The sequence below is a fragment of the Panthera leo genome, chromosome D1 (genome assembly GCF_018350215.1).
Source record: "Panthera leo isolate Ple1 chromosome D1, P.leo_Ple1_pat1.1, whole genome shotgun sequence".
NCBI classification, from domain to species: Eukaryota; Metazoa; Chordata; class Mammalia; order Carnivora; family Felidae; genus Panthera; species Panthera leo.
Genome location: NC_056688.1, coordinates 46571387 through 46583888, shown reverse-complemented (window position 1 = coordinate 46583888; position 12502 = coordinate 46571387). Strand labels below are relative to the sequence as shown.

Genomic DNA, 12502 nt, shown 5'->3' with positions numbered 1-12502 from the left:
TTAGTTAGTAGTCCAAAGGGGTACGTGATGCCACAAGACATCCCTAGCTTGAGAGGTCGGACCCCAAGGGGCCCTCATTCCAAGCTTTGGAAGAAGACCAAAAACTGTGTGTGCTGCCTCCCAAGCATGCCAAGTCCTTGGGTCAAACATTTCCAAATGTTCTATCAATTCCTTCTGTTTACAACCTCTAAATATAATTTCTTCTCATCCTTTGACATTTGAAAATTATTAACTTTTCTTTAAGGCATTCAAGCCTGTAACTGAACTGTTTATCTCCCAACACATGAGATCCTAAAGCACCAGCCCCTTGCTTTCTAATTTAGTATTATGGACTCAAACGGTTTTGCTAAATTGTTTAAGGCAGGTAAAAAATATATGCTTTTCTTTTGAACTCCAAGCCACCAGCAATATTTGAGCTTTTTTTTTTTTTTTAAGATTTTATCTTTAAGTAATCTACACACCCAACGTGGGGCTCGAACTCACAACACTGAGATCAAGAGTTGCACGCCTTACCAACTGAGCCAGCCAGGCACCCCTATTTGAGCCTTTTCTATGGTACCAGTGTTGTTTTATGTTACAAATATTTGTGTATTTGTTCACTGCATTGTAAACTTCTTTGAAGGAAGAAGCTATGCCTTATTCACTTTTGTGTCCCTCTGTCTCGCACAGAATCTTGCCCATAGTAGGAATTCAAGCATGTAATACATGACTTATGTGATAGAGATAGGAATGTGGTAATATACGGAATGTTTCCCAAATCAAAAATACAATAAATATATTTAATTACAAATCAAAAATGTTAGCTATCTAAGTACTCTTGGCAACTCCTAACAAGAAATACTGAATCTAAACCCCTGAACCTTTTTTGTTTCATCATATTCTTCTGAAATACTTTTTCCAGTTTATTTTCTATTATTCTTACCAGTCTATTGCTTTCTCTTTTGTACTGTTGCTTCTAATTTTGCTATCGTCCTGACCTCTTTCTGTGAGCATCTCTCAGGGCAGCACCTGTATAGCTCATACTATATGAGGCAGGGAGAAAGGTGAGTTGGGAGTTCTGTCTAGTAACATTCTGTGTATTTTTCCCACTATCAAGCCTTCTTTAGACAAAAGTTATCAAAATACACTTCTTAAAGACTGATGGGGATTCTGTCAATAGAAGCAGCATGTTCATATTTAAGTTAGCCACATTTCTTTACTAAACGTCAAACCTGCTATGTCTGTCAATGACCTTCCATCACCTGCAAAAAAAAAACTAGTGCTTTATTATGCTAAGTGAAATAAGTCAGTCAGAGAAAGACAGATATCATATGTTTTCACTCATATGTGGAACTTGAGAAACTTAACAGAAGACCATGGGGGAAGGGAAGGGGAAAAAAATAGTTACAAACAGAGAGGGAGGAAGACAAACCAAAAGAGACTCTTAAATACAGAGAACAAACTGAGGGTTGATGCAGGGGGTGCAGGGGAGAGGGGAAATGGGTGATAGGGATTGAGGAGGGCACTTGTTGGGATGAGCACTGGGTATTGTATGTAAGCAATGAATCACAGGAATCTACCCCCCAAATCAAGAGTACACTGTATACACTGTATGTTAGCCAACTTGACAATAAATTATATTAAAAAAAAAAGAAAAACTAGACCCGTTAGCATTATTTGGCTCTTCCCTAATTGTCCAATTTCTCTCCTACTTCTCCCCGCTTCCACTTTGTAGCTATCTACACCAAAATGATTGTGCCTAACATGTGGTTCCTTCTGCCTAGAATGTACCCTCTTTTGTTGCCTAGAGAATCCCTACTTGGCCTTCAAGATCCAGATTAGATGTCATCTCCTCTATTAATTCCCCTCTATCCCCTACACTAGACATAGGGTGAACCTCCCACCGTACCTGGACAGCTTCCGTTATGGTTTGATCACACTGCTTTCTGTTTTTATCACCATCTGCCCCAACTTACATGGATAAGTTAATTAGTCTTATTTTTGTTTATCTATACCTCCAGCTCATAGATAAGTCCAGTGATGTTTTTGAAGGGTAGGAAAGGACAACTCCTACCATTCACTAATAACTGCCTTGCCAAAAAAGTACTGCACATAATCTAGAAAAGAGACCCACCTATTCCTTCTTAGAGAGGAAGGACAAAACAAACCCAGTAATCAATAATACAGGATAGATCTTCCCCTTAGGCAAATGGATTTTTAAGAGTTGAATTTCTTATAGAAGACTAGATAGAAGTAAGTCAACAAGTACCAACATTCATTCTCTTCTTCTGAAAACAGATTGCAAATCACAGGAGGGAAATTGAAGAATTAGAAAATACTATTCATAAACTGGAAGAAGAAAACTTGGTGCTTATTGATCAACTATTCAACTGTAGACTTGTGGATCTCAAAATACCCAGGTGAAAGTCATTAGCATATCTAGAAAGTAGTTTGTCAATGTTTGTATCTGTAAAAAAGTTATTTTTATTTATTTTTTAATGTTTATTTTATTTTTGAGAGAGAGACAGAGTGCAAGCAGGGGAGGGGCAGAGAGAGAGAGAGGGAGACACAGAACCTGAAGCAGTCTCCAGGCTCTGAGCTGTCAGCATAGAGCCTGCTGTGGGTCTCGAACCCATGAACCATGGTTCACCCATGAACCATGAGATCATGAGCTGAGCCAAAGCCATACATTTAACCAACTGAACCACCCAGGCACCCCCAAAAGTTATTATTTTTAAAAGATGATTTAATATTTGATGCTCCAGCAAGATGACAATTGTTGAAAAGAAAAGAACTCACAAAACAGCCATGATGAAGGTGTAATATTATAATCGACCATTGGTACAGTACAAACTGTGGCTTGCTTTTTCTAGCAATGCACTATAGTCATAATAGCAAACACTTAACATGAATATCACAACTGCTGACCTTCAAAAGCCTCCACGTCAGCAGGGAAGAGAGGCATAAAAATCAAAGCATACCTGTGAAGCAGAAGAAGTATGAGGTGTGGAGTTAGCACAACGAGGAAGTGATCAACTTTGTGGTAACTTCCTGGAGGTCTTCTGGGCTTCTAGTTACCTTGTGGACTGTACAATTGTTTCCTTTAGTAGTTAATGGAAGAGTCAAACTATCTTGTAGGCAGAGAAAATATTCCTGCACAAGAGAAACCAAATGTGTATTTTAGGTTCTTTTCCTTGCCTGACAAAAGAATTCTTAATACACCAGCCTTGAGGAAAACTAGGGCCCTGGAATATGGATTAAAACTCAAAGTAGTGATTATGATTTGGGCAGGTAGTCAGAAACAAGAAATAATCTAAATAGTAGCATGAGAAGGGAAAGAATCACACAAATGTAGGGTGTATATGTGTTCGATGGGAAACAAATGTCTACGTCTAGGAATTAAAGCAGAGAAATTCAACGTGGTAGAAGGACCATGAAAAAATTTCTACCCAAATGGTTCCTGTGGCTTGTGTGGCATGGAAAAATACCATTTGTGACATAATCAGGTATTTTTTGTTTGCAAACTTCCTGATGTGTGGATACAGGTAAGTTGTGGGGGGTTTTGTTTGCTGGGCTAAGTGATGGGCATCAGGATACAAGATTGGAGAAACTGGGAGATAGGGCAGTTGCGCTGCAGGCTGAAAGCTGGGCGGGGCAGGGTAGAAAAAGGGGCCCTCTGCTCCCTTCCACAATGTCTGTGTGATGCCCTGCAGAGGTAGACACCAATGCAGATGAGGCAGGCAGTCAGGCCGAATGAATTGGCTGTTTCCTGGACGCTTGAATTCCCAGTCTCTTGAGCTGATGCTCTTGAGGGGTCCTCTGGGGAGGGGCCTCACTGTGCCCCATAATAGGCACACCCACTTGCCAGTTGTCTTCTGTCTGATCAGGTCTCCAGCTCCACTCTCCTGTCCTGCCTGCTGCTGCTGCCTTTTTAGCAGTCAGGTCTAATCTCCGCAGCCAGTGCTGGCTCTGTGGCTTAACAAGCACTGCTGTACCTGCCATCCACTGTCGTCTTTCCCTTAGGAAGGAGCTACCCTCCAAACAGATGACTCCACTTGCTGCTTTGATCAGCTCAGTCTGGCATATCTGATTTGGTGCTGCCATGGATGTGAATTACTAGTTACAACAAAGAGGAATTCCTTCACTGGCCAGAGACAACTTGGCAGTGACAGGCAGGGAGAGGAGAAACTTTTAATGGAGATTCTCATTAAGTTGTTTGCCATGTCCTATGCAATTTAACCCTATCCAATTTAACCCCTAACCCCACAAAAATCTTCAGTAGAACTGGCAACGTTCATCAGTGCCTTGTGGGTTGATTTTCTTTAGTGAGAGATATGAGTGTTTTGTCTTGCCTTAGAGTTGGGAGAGATGAATTCAAAATCTGACCAAGCAAAAAGAAACAGCATGGGTGACATTTATAAGAACTGGGTTAGGTACCCTGGTATATGCTTCCAAGGATGGTTTTCCTTCATAACCAGCATTTATCACACTCACGATTACTTATTTAATGTCTGCTTCCTTGCTAGATTGTAAATTGTCTGAGGCAAGTGTTTAGGACATTTTACTGCATAAAGGAACAGAAATGTGTAAACACTTCATTTCTGTTACACTACTTTTCCAGAAGGGTAACTCCAAGCATATTCAGCAGCTTTTACTGTAACCCATTTTCAAGTCAAAGAAATATAACACATATTGCATATTTTATGGCAACTTCCATTTTCACCTATTTGTTGAGAACTCAGTCCTATATAATACTAGAAGGGGGTGAGAAATAGACACAAACTGTACCCAGAGGAAATAGAAAAAGTTGTTTTCCTATTTGGCTGAAAAATGAGGTATTCTAGCTAATAGAGTTACTACCTTTCCCATCCAATGCTCCCCAGACATTTTCCTTTCACAACTCACAAAGAACATCACAGTATTTGTTTAACACATGACAGGAGGTAAATGTCCACCAGAGGTGACTTCCCAGGGACTCCAGTGCCACAGAACTAGACTAAGTGCACCAATACCTATATAATAGCATTCTTTAAATATTTTCTATATCATCAAGTGTTGCCCTATGATGGTATAAAAATGACAATAAATTAATGATTGAGAAAGAATCCAGATTTATGAAGTTTATGACATTTAGTAAGATCATAATTATTCAAAAGGGTAAAACCACTTGGGCACCTGGGTGGCTCTGTCGGTTAAGCGACTGACTTCTGCTCAGGTCATGATCTCACGGTTAGTGAGTTCGGGCCCTGCATCAGGCTATCTGCATTCCCCCCTTCCCGTCCCCCATTCACACACTCTCACGTGTGTGTTCTCTCTAAAAAATAAGTAAACATTTTTTTTAGGGGTACCTGGGTGGCTCTGTCGGTTGAACGTCAGACTTCAGCCTAGGTCATGATCTCGCCATTCCCGAGTTTGAGCCCTGCATAGTACTCTGTGCTGATAGGCTGGAGTATGTTTCAGATTCTTTCTCCCTCTTTCTCTCTCTGCCCCTCCCCAACTTGTGCTCTGTCTCTATCTCTCAAAAATAAATAAACATTAAAAATAAGTAAACATTTTTTTTTAAAAAGAAGTTTTATAAACATAAATATTGTATGTAGTTACATTATTTGCTTGAAACTTAAGCATTTTGAAGAACGCTTTATTCATGTTCTTTAAATAATTGACAACCTGTAATCCGGGGGCTTCACCCTGACTGCTGAGCTGCTAAGCATGAGGGGTGGTTTGACTATCGACAAGAGTGCAATTCATGCTGTCTTCGGGAAAACTTCATGGAAAAGTTATATGGAGCTTTCCAGACATCGTATTTTCTGGTTGCAAGTTCAGTGGGCGCTGAAAAGCAGAGAACAGGATTAAACACATGCCCAGAGAGCTTCAATAGCAGACGTACAGCTCCCCAGGCTTGGAGCTGCAACATGGCACTCGGCGACAGCCAGCACCTCGATGTCATCTGGGATTCTTGCTGCTTGTTGTCCTTCTCTTTCCCTCTCCATCTTAAAACCACTCATTCAGGCCACGGCTGTTGCTCACCTGGACTACTACAACAGCACCCTAACTGGTGCCAAGCTCACTTTCATTTCCAGAACATTAAGTGTGTCATTCCCTTATCACACAATGCCCTTCCTCACCCCAAACTCTTCCCTGGCAAATAGCCCCTGGTTCTTCAAGACTCCACTCAGGTCCCATCTCCTCCTGGAAACCTTCCCTTACCTCCTAAAAGCTCAACCAGGTGCACCTTCTCTCTGTGCCATAGCACTTCTCACACTACCCCCATCACCCATCAGGGTACAGAATGTCACCCTAAAGTACTGTAAGTCCATCAGCCACCCCCTTGGGCCTCATGCTTCTCCAGGGGAGAAACTGTCTCAATTTTCATCTGTGTGTCTCCAGAACCTAGCAGAGACACAGACACCAGTGACCAGATGGTACAATGTTTGTTGACAGACTGCTTTTCTCATTTGTTCTTTTTAGGCAACTGTATCTTACTCAAGCTGCTGGACAGACAGTGACACCTGAAGTGCCTTTGGAGTTGCCAGAAACACTTAAAGGTATTATTTCATCGTAATGGTGACAGGTTGTTTTTTTAAAATAACAACTACTTATTGAGCATCTATGACAGGTACCTCGTACCCAAGAGCTATTCAGGGAATAGGTATGTGCCAGTTTCTCCATATTTCTCTTCTCCTTGCAGCACTTGTCCTAACCCACCTCCTTTCTCTAGTCCTGTTTTCAAATTCAAGTCACCACGTGAAACGTGTATGTAATTCAGTATTACATAAATACTGGTGGAGAGGGATGGAGTGCTGTCTATACCGGTGTATTTCTGGGTTCTAATTTAGCCAACCAACCAAAATAACAACACACACGAGTTACCATATGATTACCAAAACCTGTCAGCTAAGAGAATGGAATAAACTTGGAGGTTCTAAAAATGGGGCTCACTCTCACATTAATATATAGACTCTACATTCCTCAAAGATCTTTCAAATTAAAAATGTGACAAGTGTATATTGCATTTTCATTTTTATCTGTCCCAAAATAACCAATCTCTTTGTATTTATCCCAGAAGAGTCAAAATTGCAATCTGTAGAAGTAAAAAGTGGAAACACGATGAGCTCCTCAGCTGAGAGCTATGCTTTATGTGTCACTCGTGAGGATGGGACCAGGTACAGCAAGGACCTGAAGACAGATGAGGAAAGCGACTCATGCACAGGGTTTGGGGCCTCTGATATGAAATACTTACTGTATGAGGATGATCAGGATTTCAAGGTAAGATTGATGCAAAAAAAAATTCTGACTGCTAAGAGAATGCTGTTTTATTAATTAATGGAGAAAATTAACCTATAATACGGATATTGAAAATTTCTGTTTGCAGTTATTAGTAAAATTGGCCCACCATTCACATCTCTCATTAGACACAATTTTCACTCCTACCCATGTGCAATTTGCTGCATATATTCACTAATAGAGTTCCATTCCTAATATACAATGTAAGTTATCTAATGCCATATAACAAATCATCTCCAAACTTAGTGGTTTGTAACTTCTGTGGCTTATAACTTCTTTCATAACTTCTGTTGGTTAGGAATTTGAGAAGGGCTCCACTGGACACTTCTCACTTGGGCCCTGAGGAGTTGCAGTCATATGTCAGCTGGGGCTACAGTCACCTGAAGGCTTGGCTAGAGTAGGAGATCCACTTCCAAGGTGGCTCACTCACATGGCTGGCAAGTTGATGCTGGCCAAGCTGGGACCCTCAGTTCTTCATCACACGGGCCTCTCGTGGGGTGCCTTTATTGTCTCTTGGTTATGTGTCAGGCTTCTCCCAGAACAAGCAATACGAGAGACCAAGGTAAGAGCCGCAATATTTTGTATGAGTTAGCCTTGGATATCACACACCATCACTTCCATCATATTCTATTGGTTGATGTAGTTACAAAGCTCCACCCAAGGGGAGGGAATGTAGCTCCTGCATCTGAAAAGAGGAAGGAGCATCATATTCTAAGAAAAGCATGTGGGGGGTGCCTGGGTGGCTCAGTTGGTTGAGCGCCTAACTTTGGCTCAGGTCATGATCTCACAATTCATGGGACCAAGCCCCACATCAGGTTTTGCGCTGACCATGCAGAGCCTGTTTTGGATTCTGTCTTCCTCTCTCTGACCCTCCTTCTCTCCCTCTCTCTCCTTTATATATATATATATATATATATATATATATATATATATATATAAAGAAATCATGTGGCTTTCTTCCACTCTAACCTCTTTTTTTTTTTTTTCCTTCCCCTCCCCCATGGGTTTCTGTTAAGTTTCTCAGGATCCACCTAAGAGTGAAAACATGGTATCTCTCTTTCTCTGTATGGCTTATTTCACTTAGCATAACACTCTCCAGTTCCATCCATGTTTCTACAGATGGGTATTGAGGAGGGCATCTTTTGGGATGAGCACTGGGTGTTGTATGGAAACCAATTTGACAATAAACTTCATATATTGAATAAATAAATAAATAAATAAAAGACAGAGATTGTCATAGTGGATCAAAAAACACAACCCAACTCTATGTTGTCCACAAAAATACACTTTTTTTTTTTTGTGGACTGTATGAGGTCCATACAGTCCATACATATATATGCATGTATATGCATGCATTATATTATGCATGCATATACATGCATATAAATATAAAGACCTGTATAATATCTTATATATATTATATATATAATATATATTAAATATAAAGACCTGTATAAACTGAAAGCAAAAGGATAGAGAAAATAGACCATAAAAAAAAAAAAAAGAAAGAAATCATGTGGGACAGGATACCTATTACTGTGGCCATCACTGGAAAGTACAAACCACCATATATACCATATTAGGTGAAACCTGGAGTATCAAAGCTTTTTAATTTTAAAACCTTTTTGGTATATTCTAATTACTCCCACATCTATCCCTTGCTATCTTCCTTCTTGGTACTATTAATAACTTTAAAAGTCATCCTAGAACTTAGGGGGCACTTGGGTGGCTCAATTGGTTGAGCATGTAATTCTTCTTTTTTTTTTTTTAATTTTTTTTTTTTTTTAACGTTTATTTTTGAGACAGAGAGAGACAGAGCATGAACGGGGGAGGGTCAGAGAGAGGGAGACACAGAATCTGAAACAGGCTCCAGGCTCTGAGCTGTCAGCACAGAGCCCGACGCGGGGCCCGAACTCATGGACCGCGAGATCATGGCCTGAGCCGAAGTCGGCCGCCTAACCGACTGAGCCACCCAGGCGCCCCTGTAATTCTTGATTTCAGCTCAGGTCATGATCCCTGATCTCTGTCTCTCTCTCTCTCTGTCTCTTTCTTCCTCCAAATAAATAAATAAACTTAAAAAAATCAAAATAAGAGTTCTCCTAGAACTTAAAATCTGGTAGGATAAAATGATGTATGAAAGCAGAAGATACTGAAAAAAAAATCAAACAAAAACCATTTTAGCTAACTACAACTCAGTCCTGCTAACAACAAGTGACATTTTTTTAATGTTTATTTATTTTGAGAGAGGGAGAGCATGTGCAAGCAGGGGAGGGACAGAGAGAGAAAGAGACAGAGAATCCTAAGCAGGCTCCACGCTGTCAGCACGGAACCCAATGTGGGGCTCAAACCCACAAACCGTGAGATCATGACCTGAATAGAAATCAAGAGTCAGATGCTCAATGGACTGAGCCATCAGTAAATTAGATTTCTGTTTGTTGGTATCTTAAATTACAGTTAGTTTGGCAGAATATGGTAAGCTTTCTTATACAGTGGCCACTGGTCCTGTGAAAAGTGAAAATTCACGGAGAATTTTCTCAATATTAGAATATTTATAGTCAAAGTAACCTTTGCCAATCCTTCCCATTGTTCTTGAATAATATAGAAAACTCTGCTGTGTTTATATCCTGGCCAGCAGAGGGCTACATATATACAGCTAACATTTTCTTTTACCAATTAAAGACCTTGAGAGAATATATCTCCCCATTCTAATTGGTGAATCATCCAACTCCCTGAAAGACAAGCCTGTCAGCCTTGCTGCCTGCCCTTTGGGAGGTCTTGCCTTACATTCTCTACTGGGTATATAAGTGTATTTAGTGGTTTTTTGTTTACAGTGGTTCTCATATTTCACTTGTTATTCAGTCAGTTAAAAGGACAATGAAATGTCAGATAAAGGCCAACTATAATAAAGGAAACCTAACTATTGTTTTTAATGTTTATTTATTTTTGAGAGAGAAAGCAAGTGGGGGAGGGACAGAGAGAGAGGGAGACAGAGAATCCCAAGCAGACTCTGAGCTATCAGCGCAAAGCCCAATGCAGGGCTCAAACTCACGAACCACGAGATCATGACCTAAACTGAAGTCAGACACTCAACTACTGAGCCACCCAGATGCCCCAAGGAAACCAAACTATTAAGACTGGTAATTTGTTGGGGCACCTGGGTAATTCAGTCGGTAAAGTGCCTGCCTCTTGGTTTTGGCTCAAGTCATGACCTCACAGTTCCTGACTTTGAACCCCGTATCAATCTGCCCTGCAAGCATGGAGCATGCTTGGGATTTCGCTCTCCCTCTCCCTCTCCCCCTCCCCATCTTGCTTTCTCTCTCTCTCTCTCAAAACAAACAAACAAACAAAGACTGGTAACTTGTTGAATAACCTCTCATATTCTCTTCTATATCTGTTTATCATAGGATTATGTCAACTTGGGTCCCCTCCAAGTGAAGCTCATGAGTGTGGAGAGCAAGAAGATGCCCATTCATTTTCAAGAGACGGAAATTCCAGTCAAATTCTATGAAGATGTCAAGAGCCCAGAAAGCTATATCACATACAAAATGATGAAGTCTTTTCTCTAAGACTAAAAGCTACAAAGTAAAAATAACAACTTTTCCTTATAAATTTTCATTGGGAACTGAAGTATATCACTTGCCCATTTTATTTACACTTTGGTCCATTATTAAACCAGTTGTTATTTTTAAAGGTCATAATGATATTTAAAATCAAAGTTCTAAGTATTCAGTTGTTCATTTATCTGCATGGCATGAGTGACAAAAATGAAAGTACACTTTATATTTCCATATCCAAGTATTCAGAAGCATGATAATGGGCCCTAGATGGTTTCCAAGTTTCCTTACCACTTAAAAATCTTCTGATAAATCTATCATTCCAATATGAAATATTTCAATTAGAAATTTTCTAAGACAAATTTAGAGGTTTGCATAGCACTGACTACAAATCTTTCTCTCTGAGGGTGCCAGTCCACAATTCAAGACTATTCTTCTTTCATCTAACACTATTTATAATAAATACAAAACACTCCGGAAACAAATAAACTTGAGGGTGATAATTATTGTATAAAAATATTCCACCACGGAGCACCTGGGTGGCTCAGCTGGTTAAGTGTCTGACTCTTGATCTCAGCTGAGGTCATGATCTCAAGGAGCCTGCTTGGGATTCTCTCTTTGCCTCTCTCTCTCTGCCTCTCCCCCACTCGTGCACACTTATTTATTCAAAATAAATAAACTTAAAAAAAAATTCCACCAACAGTGAGATCCCTCTCCTCTCAGCTCTATTGAGTCTAAACTGTTGAGTCCCTGTTCAAGACCATTACCACTTCCCTCTTACGGGTGCCGCAAGCCAAGGACTGTGACCACACCTGATGTTGACATCAACACTCCATTTTAAAGCTACCTTTACTTATAAGGCTTTTACAAGGAACATGTTTTAAATATAAGGCCAAAGATAGAGAAAGAAAATCAGCAAAGCCAAACGCTGGTTTTTTGAAGGGCTCATTGAAATTGATAACCCCTAGTAAGACTAATCAGAAAAGAAAACAAGAAACAAATGAAAAAGGAAACATTGCTACAATGTTACTGACACTATGAAAAATATCATGAGAGGAAATTAAGGGAAAAAAACTTTTCCCAATAAAATTGACAACTTCGATGAAATGGAAATGGTTTCTTAAAAAACATTTCTGAAAAACAGGAAGAAATAAAAATTCTGAATAGCCCTCGATCTATAAAAAATATCTAATCTGTACTTAAAATTTTCCCAAGAGGAAAATTGCAAACCTAGATGGCTTGCTTTACTGGTGAATTTTTCCAAATATTTCAAAGAGATTTAATAGCAAACATACACAAACTCTTTCAGAGAACAGAGAAAAAAGAAACACATCCAAATCATTCTATGAGGCCAATATAATTCTAACACCAAAACCTGGCAAGACATTACAAGAAAAGAGAATTACAGACCAATCTCTCTCATGAATATAGATGTGAAATCCCTGACAAAATATCAGCTTATTGCATCTAGTAATACATATTTCATGATTAAAGAATGCAAGGTTGGTTTAACATTCAGAAATTAGAGTGTAAACACAAATAGAACCAGTGGATTATATCAATGTCAATATCCTGCTTTTGATATTGTACTATACTTTTGAAAAATGATACTATTGAAGGAAACTGGGTAAAGAGTACACATGATCTATTCATATTTTTTTTTAAGTTTTAATTATTTATTTATT

General features: G+C 39.6%; 1 protein-coding gene across 6 annotated transcripts in view; it reads left to right on the top strand.

Annotated features, from left to right (window-relative positions):
- CCDC83 (coiled-coil domain containing 83) overlaps nucleotides 1-10893 on the top strand; it is a 46982-nt gene extending 36089 nt beyond the window's left edge. For 5 of the 6 annotated variants that reach the window (XM_042906204.1, XM_042906203.1, XM_042906200.1 and 2 more), the window contains 4 exons: nucleotides 2278-2399; nucleotides 6448-6524; nucleotides 7043-7245; nucleotides 10668-10893. In XM_042906204.1, coding sequence (XP_042762138.1) covers nucleotides 2278-2399; nucleotides 6448-6524; nucleotides 7043-7245; nucleotides 10668-10829 — 564 coding nt within the window. In that variant the 3' untranslated portion in view covers nucleotides 10830-10893. The remainder of the gene's footprint in view (nucleotides 1-2277; nucleotides 2400-6447; nucleotides 6525-7042; nucleotides 7246-10667) is intronic. The other variant, XM_042906201.1, reaches the window with a different exon arrangement.
- The last annotated feature ends 1609 nt before the right edge of the window (nucleotides 10894-12502 follow it).